We start from the raw sequence: 12,241 nt of genomic DNA, 5'->3' as shown, positions 1-12,241 counted from the left end.
AAATTAGCATGCATTGCACTTCAAGGATTTGTCATTGTTTTGTTTCTCTAATCAAAACTTCAGTTAATTTCAGCTTTGTTCTCTGCCTCCCCCATATTAGTTCCATTGTCTTGATTTACATCATTTGTGGCAGCTGGCTTCTTATCAATCTGTAGTTTAGACTTTTACATCGAACAGTAAATTAATTAGAGGAAAAGAAATCCCAGTTATATTTCTTGATAATTGAGGAATCCTCTAAGCATAGAAGTGAATGTTGCTGATTCTAGTCAGAGATGAGAAGTGTAACGTGGGGAAGGAGGCAGATCATGCTTCACATTCAGTGAACCAATAGTTATCTCTAGCAGTAACTGTTGGTCACTTGTGCCTTTTCTTTCCTAGTCCCTCCTGTCATTTGTTATGAAGCTAAACTAGGAAAAAATAGCAATTAAAAAAGTAGCATTTAGATGTGTTTTTTTTTATAGGATGCCTGGCCTTAATGCATCATAAGATGCACATGCATCCTAAATGTTACTTTTTTTTCCCTATACCACAGTTTTAAAACATAACCAAAACTGCTTGAATTCATTCTGTTACCATTTGTGAAGAATTTTTCTTCCTTTAAAGCAAGTGACCCTTTTACAGTCAAACAACTAGTACAAAAGGCCCAGGAGTACATTCTCCAGAAGGTGTTCATAGACACAGATTGTCAAAGTACATGCAGAATTTAGACCTCAGCTTGTGGTTTTGGGAACAGAAAGTATCTTAATGTTTTGTCGAATTGCTGAACTGTACTAAATTCTCTTTTTTTCTTAATAGTCGTGAGTAATAGTTAGGAAATAAAGACTGCTTTAAATATTTTGCTGCACTTATATTGTTCCTATTAAAAAGCCAAGACAACAGAACAGCACTGGAAACACATTCGTTACTGTGGTGGGAAAATAGGCAAAGCAAGTGGAGGTGAGGGAGTCATTACACATTATAAACCTGAAGGAAGTTTGCTCTACTTAGAGTGAAATAATCTATGGAAATGATGGGCTAGTTCAGTCTAATTTATTTGCTATCTTCTATTGCTTATTTTCTCCATTGTTGTTTCTTTCTTGAACAAATAGGTATGATTTCCTTGCCTATCAATTCAAGATATGTGTCATCTCTGTCTTTCTGATTTTTTTTTGCTGTCTTTAGCTATCTCATGTAGTTCATCTTTTCAATAGTGTGCAGATCACGAAAGAAGGTATTACCTTGCCTAGCTCTTCAGAGAATATTGAATTGGTTAGATACTGTGTCTGTTTTGTAGCAATATCTTTCCTCATTTTCCAAACTGTGTTGTTAGCACAGTTTAAGAGCTCAGTCCAGCATTATTTCAAGGTCATTTTGAAAGTCCTGCTGTGATTCTGATTCTTTTATATTTGTTTCCAGTTTTGAGCTGACTATGAAATTTAGTGGTTTAGCTTTTGAATAGGAAATTTAATTTACAGCTTGTCAGTTCGTTTGCAATGTGGATACCACTCTGAAGGACTCTCCTAAATATATATGAGGCTTTTCTCGTTTGTCCTCTGTTCATTTCTTTGCTCTCATGAAACGTGGAATTACAGAAATCATTTCACAAGTCGAAGTTCATAGTTGTCTCTGCTGCCTGTATCCTCCAGGCCCTCTAGACAGTTTGGGCTGGGTGGGACAGCAGATGGGTGGTGGATGCACATGTAGGGTATCCAGCCAGGAATCTCTTGTCTTTCCTTGGCATCCCTGCCCTTTGTCAGCCCGCAATGCTCCAGTGCATTGACAAAACTTGAGTAACAGTTTGTGGATATGTGAGGATCCTTTTGCTATTCTTTTTTTGTTTGTGTTAGTAGAAAAGCTCTTAAATTTCATTATATTACTTTCCATACATATTTCCAATTATATGTTTTTGTCTCTGTTTTATGGTGAGTGGGTGTTGCGTAATCTCTGAAATGTTTGTCATGAATCAACTGTGGTGGGCTTTGAAACTTGCAAGGTACCTGATGCTCTTTAATCCTGTGTCAAATGAATAGTCCAAAATGTCAGAGAGTCTACAGGACAACAGCTTATACTATGAGTTAGAATTATTAAGTGCATTTGGAGTTGTCTCAATCTGTAATAACAATACATAAACAAAGAAAACTTTGGATACATCAAAGTCACTCAAAATACTGAGTCCCAAATGAGGTCTTGTTTTGAATCTATAGCTTTTGACAGCTGAGATTTGCTTTGGAGATTCTACATAAGAGAAGCTAAACTTTTTCTTGACTAAATGTCAACCTGTTTCCTTCTTTTTGAATGTGATCCAAGTTTGAATAAACCTATTATTTGTCTTCAAGAGAAGTCTGGTCAGTAGTTTTTTGAGCTAGATAATCTGAGTGAGACTGGCAGACTTGTGAAGCTACTGCTATAGAAAACCAAATTGAGATATAATGGCACTTACACACACAGAAAAATTTTTGGGAAATTTTTAAGCATGGCATGATAACATGGAGTTCATAATTCATCACTTTATACTTCCCCTGGAGTCTATGGATATTTTGCTTCTGTAGCTTTAATGGGAAAACAACCTTGCTAACACAATTTGAAGTTCTGAGGGACGTATTGAAAAATGAGAGACATAATAAAATAGCTGGTTTATGTATGGAAGTGGATTCTTTGGAATTTAAAACTTGTAGAAAGGAAATACACATTTATATATTTTGCTTTTGTAGATTTAGTGTATTCTTATAACATGATTTCATGGATCCTTAATATTTTTAAATGCAGGTAATGAATTTGGACATCCAGAATGGCTTGACTTCCCCAGAATAGGGAATAATGAGAGTTACCACTATGCCAGAAGACAATTTAATCTTACTGAGGATGATCTTCTTCGCTATAAATTCCTAAATGCCTTTGATAGAGATATGAATAAATTGGAGGAAAGGTATGGCTGGCTTGCATCTCCCCAGGTAAGCTGTATATACAAAATGATAAGTTTTCGTCACCAGCTGGGTACATGTGTAGTGAAACAACATTTCTAAATTCACATGCTGAAATTTCAAACAGTGCTTTATTATGCGCTGTATAATGCCTCACCATATATTTAAAGTTGTCAAAATATGGCACTGAAATATCTTCCACAGATAATAGAAACCTGAAACAGTCTCCTTTTAGCTTCATAACAAGGTCTCTTCCTATTATTTTCCCTATTTTTATTTAGTAACTGTGGATTGCATAAAGCAGACTATAAAATTGTCCATAATCCAATCCAAGGATTGCTTTGAAAAAGTATAAGTTGTTCTGGCATTACACTTTATAAAAATAATTACTCCATTTCTGAGGAAAAACTTTCAGCAGAGTCTAGTGTAAGTTATTACAACCTCCTAGTCATCAACCTGCTGCTTCTGCATTTATATTTTTTACACTAGTATCACACAGTAACTTATATGAAAGAAGATCACTTGTTATAATTTCTCCGTGTTTAATTATTTCAATCTAGTCCACTTTAAAGAATTATTCACTTTAAATAATTTTTAATTGATGTCTAGTTATTTATTAATGGCTTTAACAAATAAAAGGTGGTATGTGCAGCCATTTATTGTGGCTTATCAAAGCTGTTTCTCACACAGATTGCTAAAAAACAAACAAACAAAAAAACATATTGAGTGCTTCATTTTCTGAATTAATAATACTTTATGTGATGCATATTCCCATAACAAATGAGCTGAATATTTCATTTGACAAAAGGAGTCCATTTTTTACTAAAGGAAAGTGTGATGAAAAGACCATGTTACCAATCTTTGAGCAAGAATTTTTCAAGTGCTCTATGCTGAACAAGCTTCTACCCCTTTAATTTTATGTTTCCTTGTAAAAAGTAAGCAGTTTAGTAATCAAAAACTTTATATGACATTTCATAGATAAACAATTTCAGTGTATATGTTAATGCCTTTAGTTCTGTTCCTTGAATATTTACCTGTATTACTTGAAATGAGCTACAGAAGCAGTGGTTTTTTTCTGAACTTTTTTAATTCATTAAAAGTTAAATATTTCTAAAGTGTTGATTTTTTCTTTTCCCCCTAGGCCTATGTGAGTGAAAAGCATGAATCCAATAAGGTCATAGCATTTGAGAGAGCAGGTCTTATTTTTATTTTCAATTTCCATCCATACCAAAGTTATGTGGACTACAGAGTGGGTATTGAAACTCCAGGAAAATATCCTTTTCTTTACTGTTCTGTTTGTGAGGAAAATTTCAGAAATTGAAAGCTGATTTTATGTCTTTTTTCTTAATATGAATTGAAACTGTAGTTAAAAGGTAAGAAATCAATTATTTATCAGCAATAAAATATTGTTTTCATTCTTTATGTACAGCAATAAAAAAAAAATCTATAAATTTGTCATCTTCATAAGAGATAATTTTGTAGGAAGCAAAAGTAAAAAAAAATGAAATTTAAAGACTTGTGAAGCTGTTTTTTGGAATTCTGTTGAGTAATGAAAGAACAAGTAACTCCCACTTCTTAAATACATGACAGAAAGCCACCACAGTGGGATGATGCTTCATAGAGTCACACAGGAAAGTGCATTAGTGCAAACCTTTATCAGAAGTTTGTATTTGTACATTTGTACTTTAAAACTGTGTGGGCTGAGAATGTGCTCTGAGATCAGATGAGCAGTAAATGATGACTCAGGTAATTGACTGGTTTTGTATTTGTGTCCAAATTCTGGGGGAGTTTTAGTTGCCCAAATTCAGTTTCTTTCAAGTCCTTTTGACAAACACAGCCTAGTGTGTGACTCTGTTTTGTCAGTTTAAAGCTCTGCAATTCCAGTTTTAGCCTACTTTTTATTTATCAGCCATTCAGGATGATTCCATGTTTCAGTTGCTTTAGTTCAATCATGGAATTTCCTGTCCTGAGCATCCCAGAGCTGCACACCTCTGTGGGAGGGGAAGCTCATCAGAGAAGAGTAAGGAGCTACTTAATATGCAGAGGAATTTTCTTATCCATTTCCTTTAAATACTTTGGTGTTGGCTAAGGTTTCTTCCTAACTCTTCTCCTGCAATTAGAACCATGATTTTTATGTACAGTTTTTTAATGGAAACTTCTTACCTAAGACTTCAATAAAGGATGTTCTATTATTAGGACATGTGGTAATGTGATATTAAGTGCTCAGAACAATTTCTCCACTTGAAAAGGAATTATTTAGGATTCCTTTGAAACTTAGATTTGAAGAAGAAGTACCTAAAAGCAAAAATTTGTTGTTAGTCTGTTTGTTTCTTTTAATAAATTGTGGATTTTTAATTTGATACCCTTTGCTGTTATAAACTGGAAGAGACAAATTGCAATAATATATTGATCAAATGGTTTTTAATTAGACATTTTTCTGAATTATATTGGGAATGAAATGGGATGATCCTTTCAAAACTTAGGTTTAAGTTTGTTTTGTGCATTGAACTAGATGAATGAGTGCATCTATCACATCATTGAATTTGTCTTTATTAAATGGATGGCTTTGCTTTGGTCTATCCATGTATTGTAGTGATATATATCTCTAAGCTGTTTTTATATACAGCTTCTCAGATATGTTACCAGGTATGTTGAAAGGTACAGAGTGTCCTGCCTGGCCTGCATTTTTGTAGGCAGTCCTCTGTTCTGAACTCTCTGAAAACATCATTCTTCTTTCAACTGTTCTGCGTTGGCGTAACAACCCCAATTCTACTTTTATAAAAGAAGTTGTAGTCAGTAACATTACAGTCCTGCTGGTCCCACCAGGTTTGGAAAGTTTCTGTGGGCATTCAGCTAGTCAGTGTCTGTATGAAAGGTCACAGTCAGTTTGTGGTCAGTTTTTCCTTCCTCCTTATACTTCACTCTTCTCTCTTGGCTTATATTCTTTGCTATTGGGTTGCTCTGTTCTGGGATTTGTTCTCATGAGATCCTGTACTTTGGTGTGAGGTATTCAAGGAATGAGACCTTAATTTTATATGTGAGCATGGGAGTCTGTAAATGTTGAGCAGTATGAATTGCTGCTAGCTTATCTGTATTTTGACATTTCATGTTGTCATATACTGCTCAAGTAGGAAAAAAGTCATAGGAAAGAGTGCTTTCTTTGTTTTTACATATTGCTATTTCTGCATAGCATGTATCAAAGCATTGTAGTCCCAGAGTGGCTGAATATCACAGTGGCATGAATTTAGGGTTCATAAGGACATTCAGGTGCTCATCTTCTCTCTCTGGTGACGACAGGACCTGAGGGGATGGTATGAAGCTGTGTCTGGTTTAGATCAGATTAGGATTAGATTAGATTAGGATTAGATTACATTAGATTAGGAAAAAGTTTTTTATCCAGAGGGTGGTTGGGCACTGGAACAGGCTCCCCAGGGCAGTGGTCACAGCACCAAATGTGACAGAGATCAGGAGCATTTGGACAGTGCTTTCAGGCACCTATGATTCTTGGGGCTCTCCTGTGCTGGCCCAGGAGTTGGACTTGGATCCTAATGGCTCTCTTCCAGCTCAGGATGTTCTATGATTTTAAGCCAGAGTCATCCATAAGGAAATAGCCTGATTTGACCTGAAGAATCACAAATATTGCCATCAAAATGCTACAAAAGTATACTTTTTTTAAAAATCCCCACATTAATTCAGGCTCTCTGACATTTACAATGTGCATCTAGAGCTTCTAATGAGCAAGTAAGGTCATTTAAATGAGTCACTGGCGTGTGATTGCTGAAGGCAAAGACGCCCCTTTGAAGTGCAGTTGTGTAACTGTCCCTGCCTGGTAGAATTCTGGCAGGCTGAGACAAAGGACTTAATTTAGGATCAGTCAAATGCTAAATTCCATCAAGGTAGTTGATACTTAAGGTTAATAGGTGTGAATAAGAAATACAGCATACTAATGTGGGAATGCCTCTTTGATCTGCATGGGAGAAGAAGCAGGTTTGCAGTGATGTGAGTCCATGTAAGTATCAAGAGTGGCATATCCTATTGCCCAATTTCTGAGTCATTATGTGAAGGAAAAGGAAAAACATTTCTGTGCTTATGCTGGAATTTTACTTCATAAATTATGCTGTTTCAGAAGCCTTTTCATGAGAAAGGCAGCTTGAACTAACAAATTATTTCTGCCTAATTTGCTTCAGTTTGGAGGTAGATGAACAATCAACATCTAGGTCAGCTGTCTCTAGTTTTCTGATTGTAGATAAAACTTTGACTGTTAATGGGGAAACCATTCATAAGTTTCCAATTTTATGTTTTTAGTACTGCCTAGGCCTCCTGTGGAATAGTGCTTGGATTCCAAGGTCAGTCTGAAGTGAAAATTCAGTATGGAAACCTTCTTTCCTCTATAGAAAAGGAACATGGCTGAAAGGATGGAGAAAGAACATGAAAGGGACTTAAAGATTTCAGAAATTACTCCTTTTCCCTCCTTGAGATTCCACACTTGATTTTTCCCATGTTGGAAGTCTCGATAAAGTTAAGCTATATGTGTGCAAATTCCCCACCACCTTTTTTAACAAGGTTTGTTATCTTGGCTCAAAAGTGAATCTGCATTTTTTATTTATAATCACCAACCAATATGGATTGACATATCTGTAAATTTGCATGTGGTTTAAACAAAAATCATATTTGGCAGAAGTAAAAAGGGACAGTACCCCCCTCCCTCTCAGTACTTGTGCATGTGTTGAATGCTTAAATTACTTCACCTGTCATTGAAATATCCTGAACTGAATTTTATCAGGGCAAGGTGTTTAGTTTCATAACAAAATTTAGCCAAATACTCTCCATATGCTTTTTGTCACTCACAGGTTGAATCCTTAGCCTTCAGAATTAGCAGTGTGTGGAGAGGAGCAAAAGTGGTGCCCTTCATCTTGAAATTATGCTAGTTTTTTCATTGAAATTCAAGAATAATGAAAAGCAAAATGACCTAACCACTTAAGACTCTATCACCCCCACAAGCACTACTTGGTTTCTTTCATCATCAGTAAGTGTTGGAACAAAATACAAATTATCCTATTTTATGATTTGCATTTACTTTGCAAATGTGTCACTAAACATGCAGAAAACTAAATTTAGAAACTGTGCTAAAATATGTATTTTGAAACATTATAAAAGCATAATGATTTAGTAAATAATGTGGTAGATAATGTGTCAGTTTTTTTCCATCTTCAGCTCTATCTATACAAGGGTTCATTGCTTTTGCTGCTCTCCTCCCTTATAGTGGGTGGAAAATTTAGCTGGAGCACCAAACTACAGGAATCATGCTTTTCTTTTTTCCAGTGAAAATACAGGCTAGTATTTCAAACACTGTCACAGAAACAAAACAGACCTCACTGCAAAAAAAAAAACATACTTCTACTAAATTGCACATCTGTTGTGTAATGTTTTTGTGAAAGTAATCTTTAGAAAACTAGATGCCTGTAAAATTCTGAAATGTGAAAACTGTCTTTTTTGTGAGGCTTTAAGTTGGAAGGTAAATGCACATGTTTACCAAATATGTTTCTTTTTCCTGACAAATACCTAATCAGTGAAGATTTTAAAATTCTTTTGTGACCCCATTTTTCAGGATCTGGTTAACAGTATTTCCACAAAATGTATTGTATATGTGTGAAGACATAGTGATATAAACTGCAGCAGTACTCTCTGGCAATACAGACATAATTTTATAAATTGTTTTTAAAACACCATAGCCATAACAATGGCATTTGCTGTATATAGTTTTGAGGGATTCATTAAACATGTCAGGGCTTTCAACAACATTGGTAACTTATTAAGTTTAATGTATAGTGCAGATCACTGAAGCAAGGTGTGAAATGTTGGAAGCATTCTCCTGCCATGTTAATAAAATAGATAGTGGAATAATAGCAAATATTGTTGCTGCTGAGACTGAAGAGGGTGACTGGACCTTGTAGTTTGTGGCTTTGCATGTTGTACATGACAACAAATGAATGGTAATTAGATCATGTGAAAGAAAGGAGAAGGAGAGTGTGTGGTGTGCACATGAAAACCTTTGAGGGCTAAAGCTGCAAAGTATAATTTTCCAAACTTTTTTTTTTTTTTTTTTTTTTATGGAAAGACAGCAAACATGAAGATTTTGCTGGAGAATGTGGTGATCTTGAGCACCTGCCCTGTAGAACTCAATAACTAACTTGGCAGTTTAGGACCATTCTCTCATTTTGCTGCAAACACTTGTGGGGAAGGGATTAGTTCCCATTTGTGATTTGGGAGCTAATTGGCAGTTTTCCTGTTTTCGTATGTGCATTTACTTTTCTTCATTGCAGTCTTCTAGGCTGAAGTGTCTCAGAGTAAATCTGTGGTTACTTTTGTGTGATGTCATGCTTCAGCCTTCCTTGTCACCAGACATTTCAGTCAGTAAGGCAGGTGGTTGTGGAATTTCCCACCTCATCTGGTGGAGCTGTGTAAAGAGACTTGAAAACAATTCCGTTTATACCACAATTCTTCAGGTTTTGAGCAGGCCTGTTTTCAAAAGGTTGACCAAAAATAGAAGCCTAAGAAGAGTTGAAGAACCACTGAGTTTCACTCATCCCTAATCCTATTAAATACAAGCTCTAGGAAAGTAAGATTCTTCCACTGCTTAGAATAGAGAAAGCAGGTTGTGGATTATAGAGCATTGTTATTTCCCTCTCTCTTTTGGATGATGGGGAGTGGAGATTGCTTTTTGTTCTAACTTCAGGAGTGAAAAAGATGCTTTAATTTATGTCCAATCAAGAAAATGCAAGGTATTGAAATAAAAAAAAAATTATTTCTCGTTGTTCCAAATAAGAAGAAATTTGCTTTGAGTATGAGTTAGCTCTTTATTTCCCCATTTATTTTCTTATTTTTTCTGACTTTATTGTTTCAGCTTTATTTTGTCTTCCATTTTTTGCTATATCTGTTTGAATCCTTTTAAGTATCTACTTAAAATACTTTAGGTATTCCAACTCATTGCTACGCTTTGTTAAATAATTCACCCCATTTTAACAACTTCAGTCAGAATATTTGTCTCTTAAAAAGCCTTCTCTTACAATATATTCTTTCTTTTGTTCCTTTGTGCTAGAATAATTCCAGCTCTTTTCCAGAAGACTCTCAGAGGAGTTGTGGGGTTTTCTTCTGTAAAATTACCTGCTTTTCTGATTGACACTTGATCAGATTCTGACAGACTGTAAAATATTGCTAAATACCAATTGATTTTGATGGTCACAATTATCTTACTTCTTAAATGCAATTCAAATTTTTTTTTTGTTTGTTTTTTGTTTAGTGGTACATTTTTAGTCTAGTTCATCACCTGAAGTGCTGTGTGTATCTGCTGTAATGCTATAAACTTATCATTTGTGGCAGATTGCAGAAGAGACTGGGAAGTACTTGCTTTAAGAGGAGTCACTATGCTAAAATTAAATTTTCAGGATGAAACTTCGTATGAATTCTATATGTTCTGTATGTTTTTCATCTCTTTTCTTAGATTTTGTTATGGTTTTTGCTGATATGGTTTTATGTTGAATATATCAGCATGCTTCCATTTACTGCATTATTCAGTTACTAATTCTTCTAGATTTTTTCATTTGATTTCTTTTCTGTTTGAGGGGTAATTGGCATAGTTCCTTAACAGTTGCCTTCAAGTATAAAATCCTTCTGGATTCTGATGCTGGAGAATATGGAGGGCATCAAAGGCTGGACCACAATACAGAGTACTTCTCTGAGGAATATCCTCACAATTATCGACCTAATTCAATTATGGTAAGTAAATTGTTTGGGGGTTTGTTTCTTTGTTTAAATTTTACATTCATCTGTGTAAGTTTTGCAATTCTTTGGACAAATATGGAGTCTCTTCTAGTATTTGGGGGAAAGGGGGTATTTTAAATTTATTTTCTGAAATTAACCTTTGTCTAAATACAGTATAAATAATATTTTTATTTGATTGTAACCAATAATATTAACTAATTTTTCTTTTTCAACCTTACATTCATATTTCTATGCACTTTTCAGTATCTGGCGCACAGCCAACGTGCACAAAAATCTGCTAATATGCTTTTGAGCTGCTATCCTTAATATTATAATTTGTTTTATTTTCACTTTTAGAAACTACATCTTCATGCTTGCTTTGTTTAAAGCTCTTCAGAAACTGAGTCTTACTTTGTTGTCTTAAAATCATGTGCCTAACTATACAAACAAGAGTCAGAGTCAATCACGTGTTTGTCAACTGACTTTTTCCTCCTCAGTTTACAGAAAAACTTTGCAAAATGGAACAGAATTTTTCTGTTCACATCAAGAATTTCAAGGATTTCCAGTGCTAAAGTGGTATGAATAATGGATAAAGAATTTCCCACAAATCACCTGAAATGAGCTGGGAGACATATCCTTGCATGCAATTTCTGTTAGCTGAGGTGGTCACTAATAAAATTCTATCTATCTTAATTGCTCTTGAAATCAGAATCTTCACAATTAACAATTTTAAAATGTTATTTTCCCTATTTGTTATGTATGTATATGCGTATATGTGCACATATTTCCCATTCTTTCTATATGCATTCACATATGTGTATATGCTCATAAGCACAAGAAAATAAGATTCAGAAAGGCTGGGAATTAAGAGTTCACTAAAAAATTTCTGAAATCACTTATATTGCTGAGTAGATTTTTATTCCTAAAACATTTAGGTGGGTGAAGGATGTGTTTCTCTATGCACAGCTATATTGGTACATGTGAACACCTGCAAGTAAGTTACATTTGTAACCTTAAAAGCCTGCAAAAAATGGAGCATCTGAACTGATTTTTGTGGGCCACTCCCCTTCCATGGCTGAACAGAACATGAATTTCTAGTGTTACATCTTCACTTTTCTCATTATATGTAAACGCCTGAGAATTTTTCTCACTTCTAACCTCTGTCTCTCTTTCTTTCGTTGTATCCAGAGTATTGGCATTTCATTTGCATGATTTAAAATATTTTCTTTACATGAAAAAATTTTGTGCTTTCGTTGTGCTTGGTGTAAAGGATCTTGGAATGGGTTTTGGGGTTTTTTTTAAGAATCTGCATGTGACAGTGCCTTCATAGTGTGGGTAAGTATTTGTGCTAATTTGAAATGAAAGGTCTAAGGTTTCATTCCTGAAGGTTATGTAGCAAATTATTGCTTCCAGACTTCTTGCTTCGTGAGCCCAATTCAAATACATTGCCTGATTGATTGGAGAGCATCTTAATTATCTATCACTAACTTAACTTTTGCAAGCCAATTAACTGTGATTCGGAATGTATATTTCACATTTAGTCCATTAGATGGTGAGTGCAAGCCTTCCATGCCAGAAAC

General features: G+C 34.9%; 1 protein-coding gene across 1 annotated transcript in view; it reads left to right on the top strand.

Moving 5' to 3' along the window:
• Positions 1 to 12,241, top strand: part of GBE1 (1,4-alpha-glucan branching enzyme 1) — a 138,406-nt gene that overhangs the window by 116,365 nt on the left and 9,800 nt on the right. The window contains exons 13-15 of the mRNA XM_031505937.2: positions 2,746 to 2,930; positions 4,042 to 4,172; positions 10,559 to 10,676. Coding sequence (XP_031361797.1) covers positions 2,746 to 2,930; positions 4,042 to 4,172; positions 10,559 to 10,676 — 434 coding nt within the window. The remainder of the gene's footprint in view (positions 1 to 2,745; positions 2,931 to 4,041; positions 4,173 to 10,558; positions 10,677 to 12,241) is intronic.

The sequence above is a fragment of the Lonchura striata genome, chromosome 2 (assembly GCF_046129695.1).
Source record: "Lonchura striata isolate bLonStr1 chromosome 2, bLonStr1.mat, whole genome shotgun sequence".
Taxonomy (NCBI): domain Eukaryota; kingdom Metazoa; phylum Chordata; class Aves; order Passeriformes; family Estrildidae; genus Lonchura; species Lonchura striata.
The sequence above is the reverse complement of the archived record's forward strand: the minus strand, read 5'-3'. Positions and strand labels throughout refer to the sequence as shown.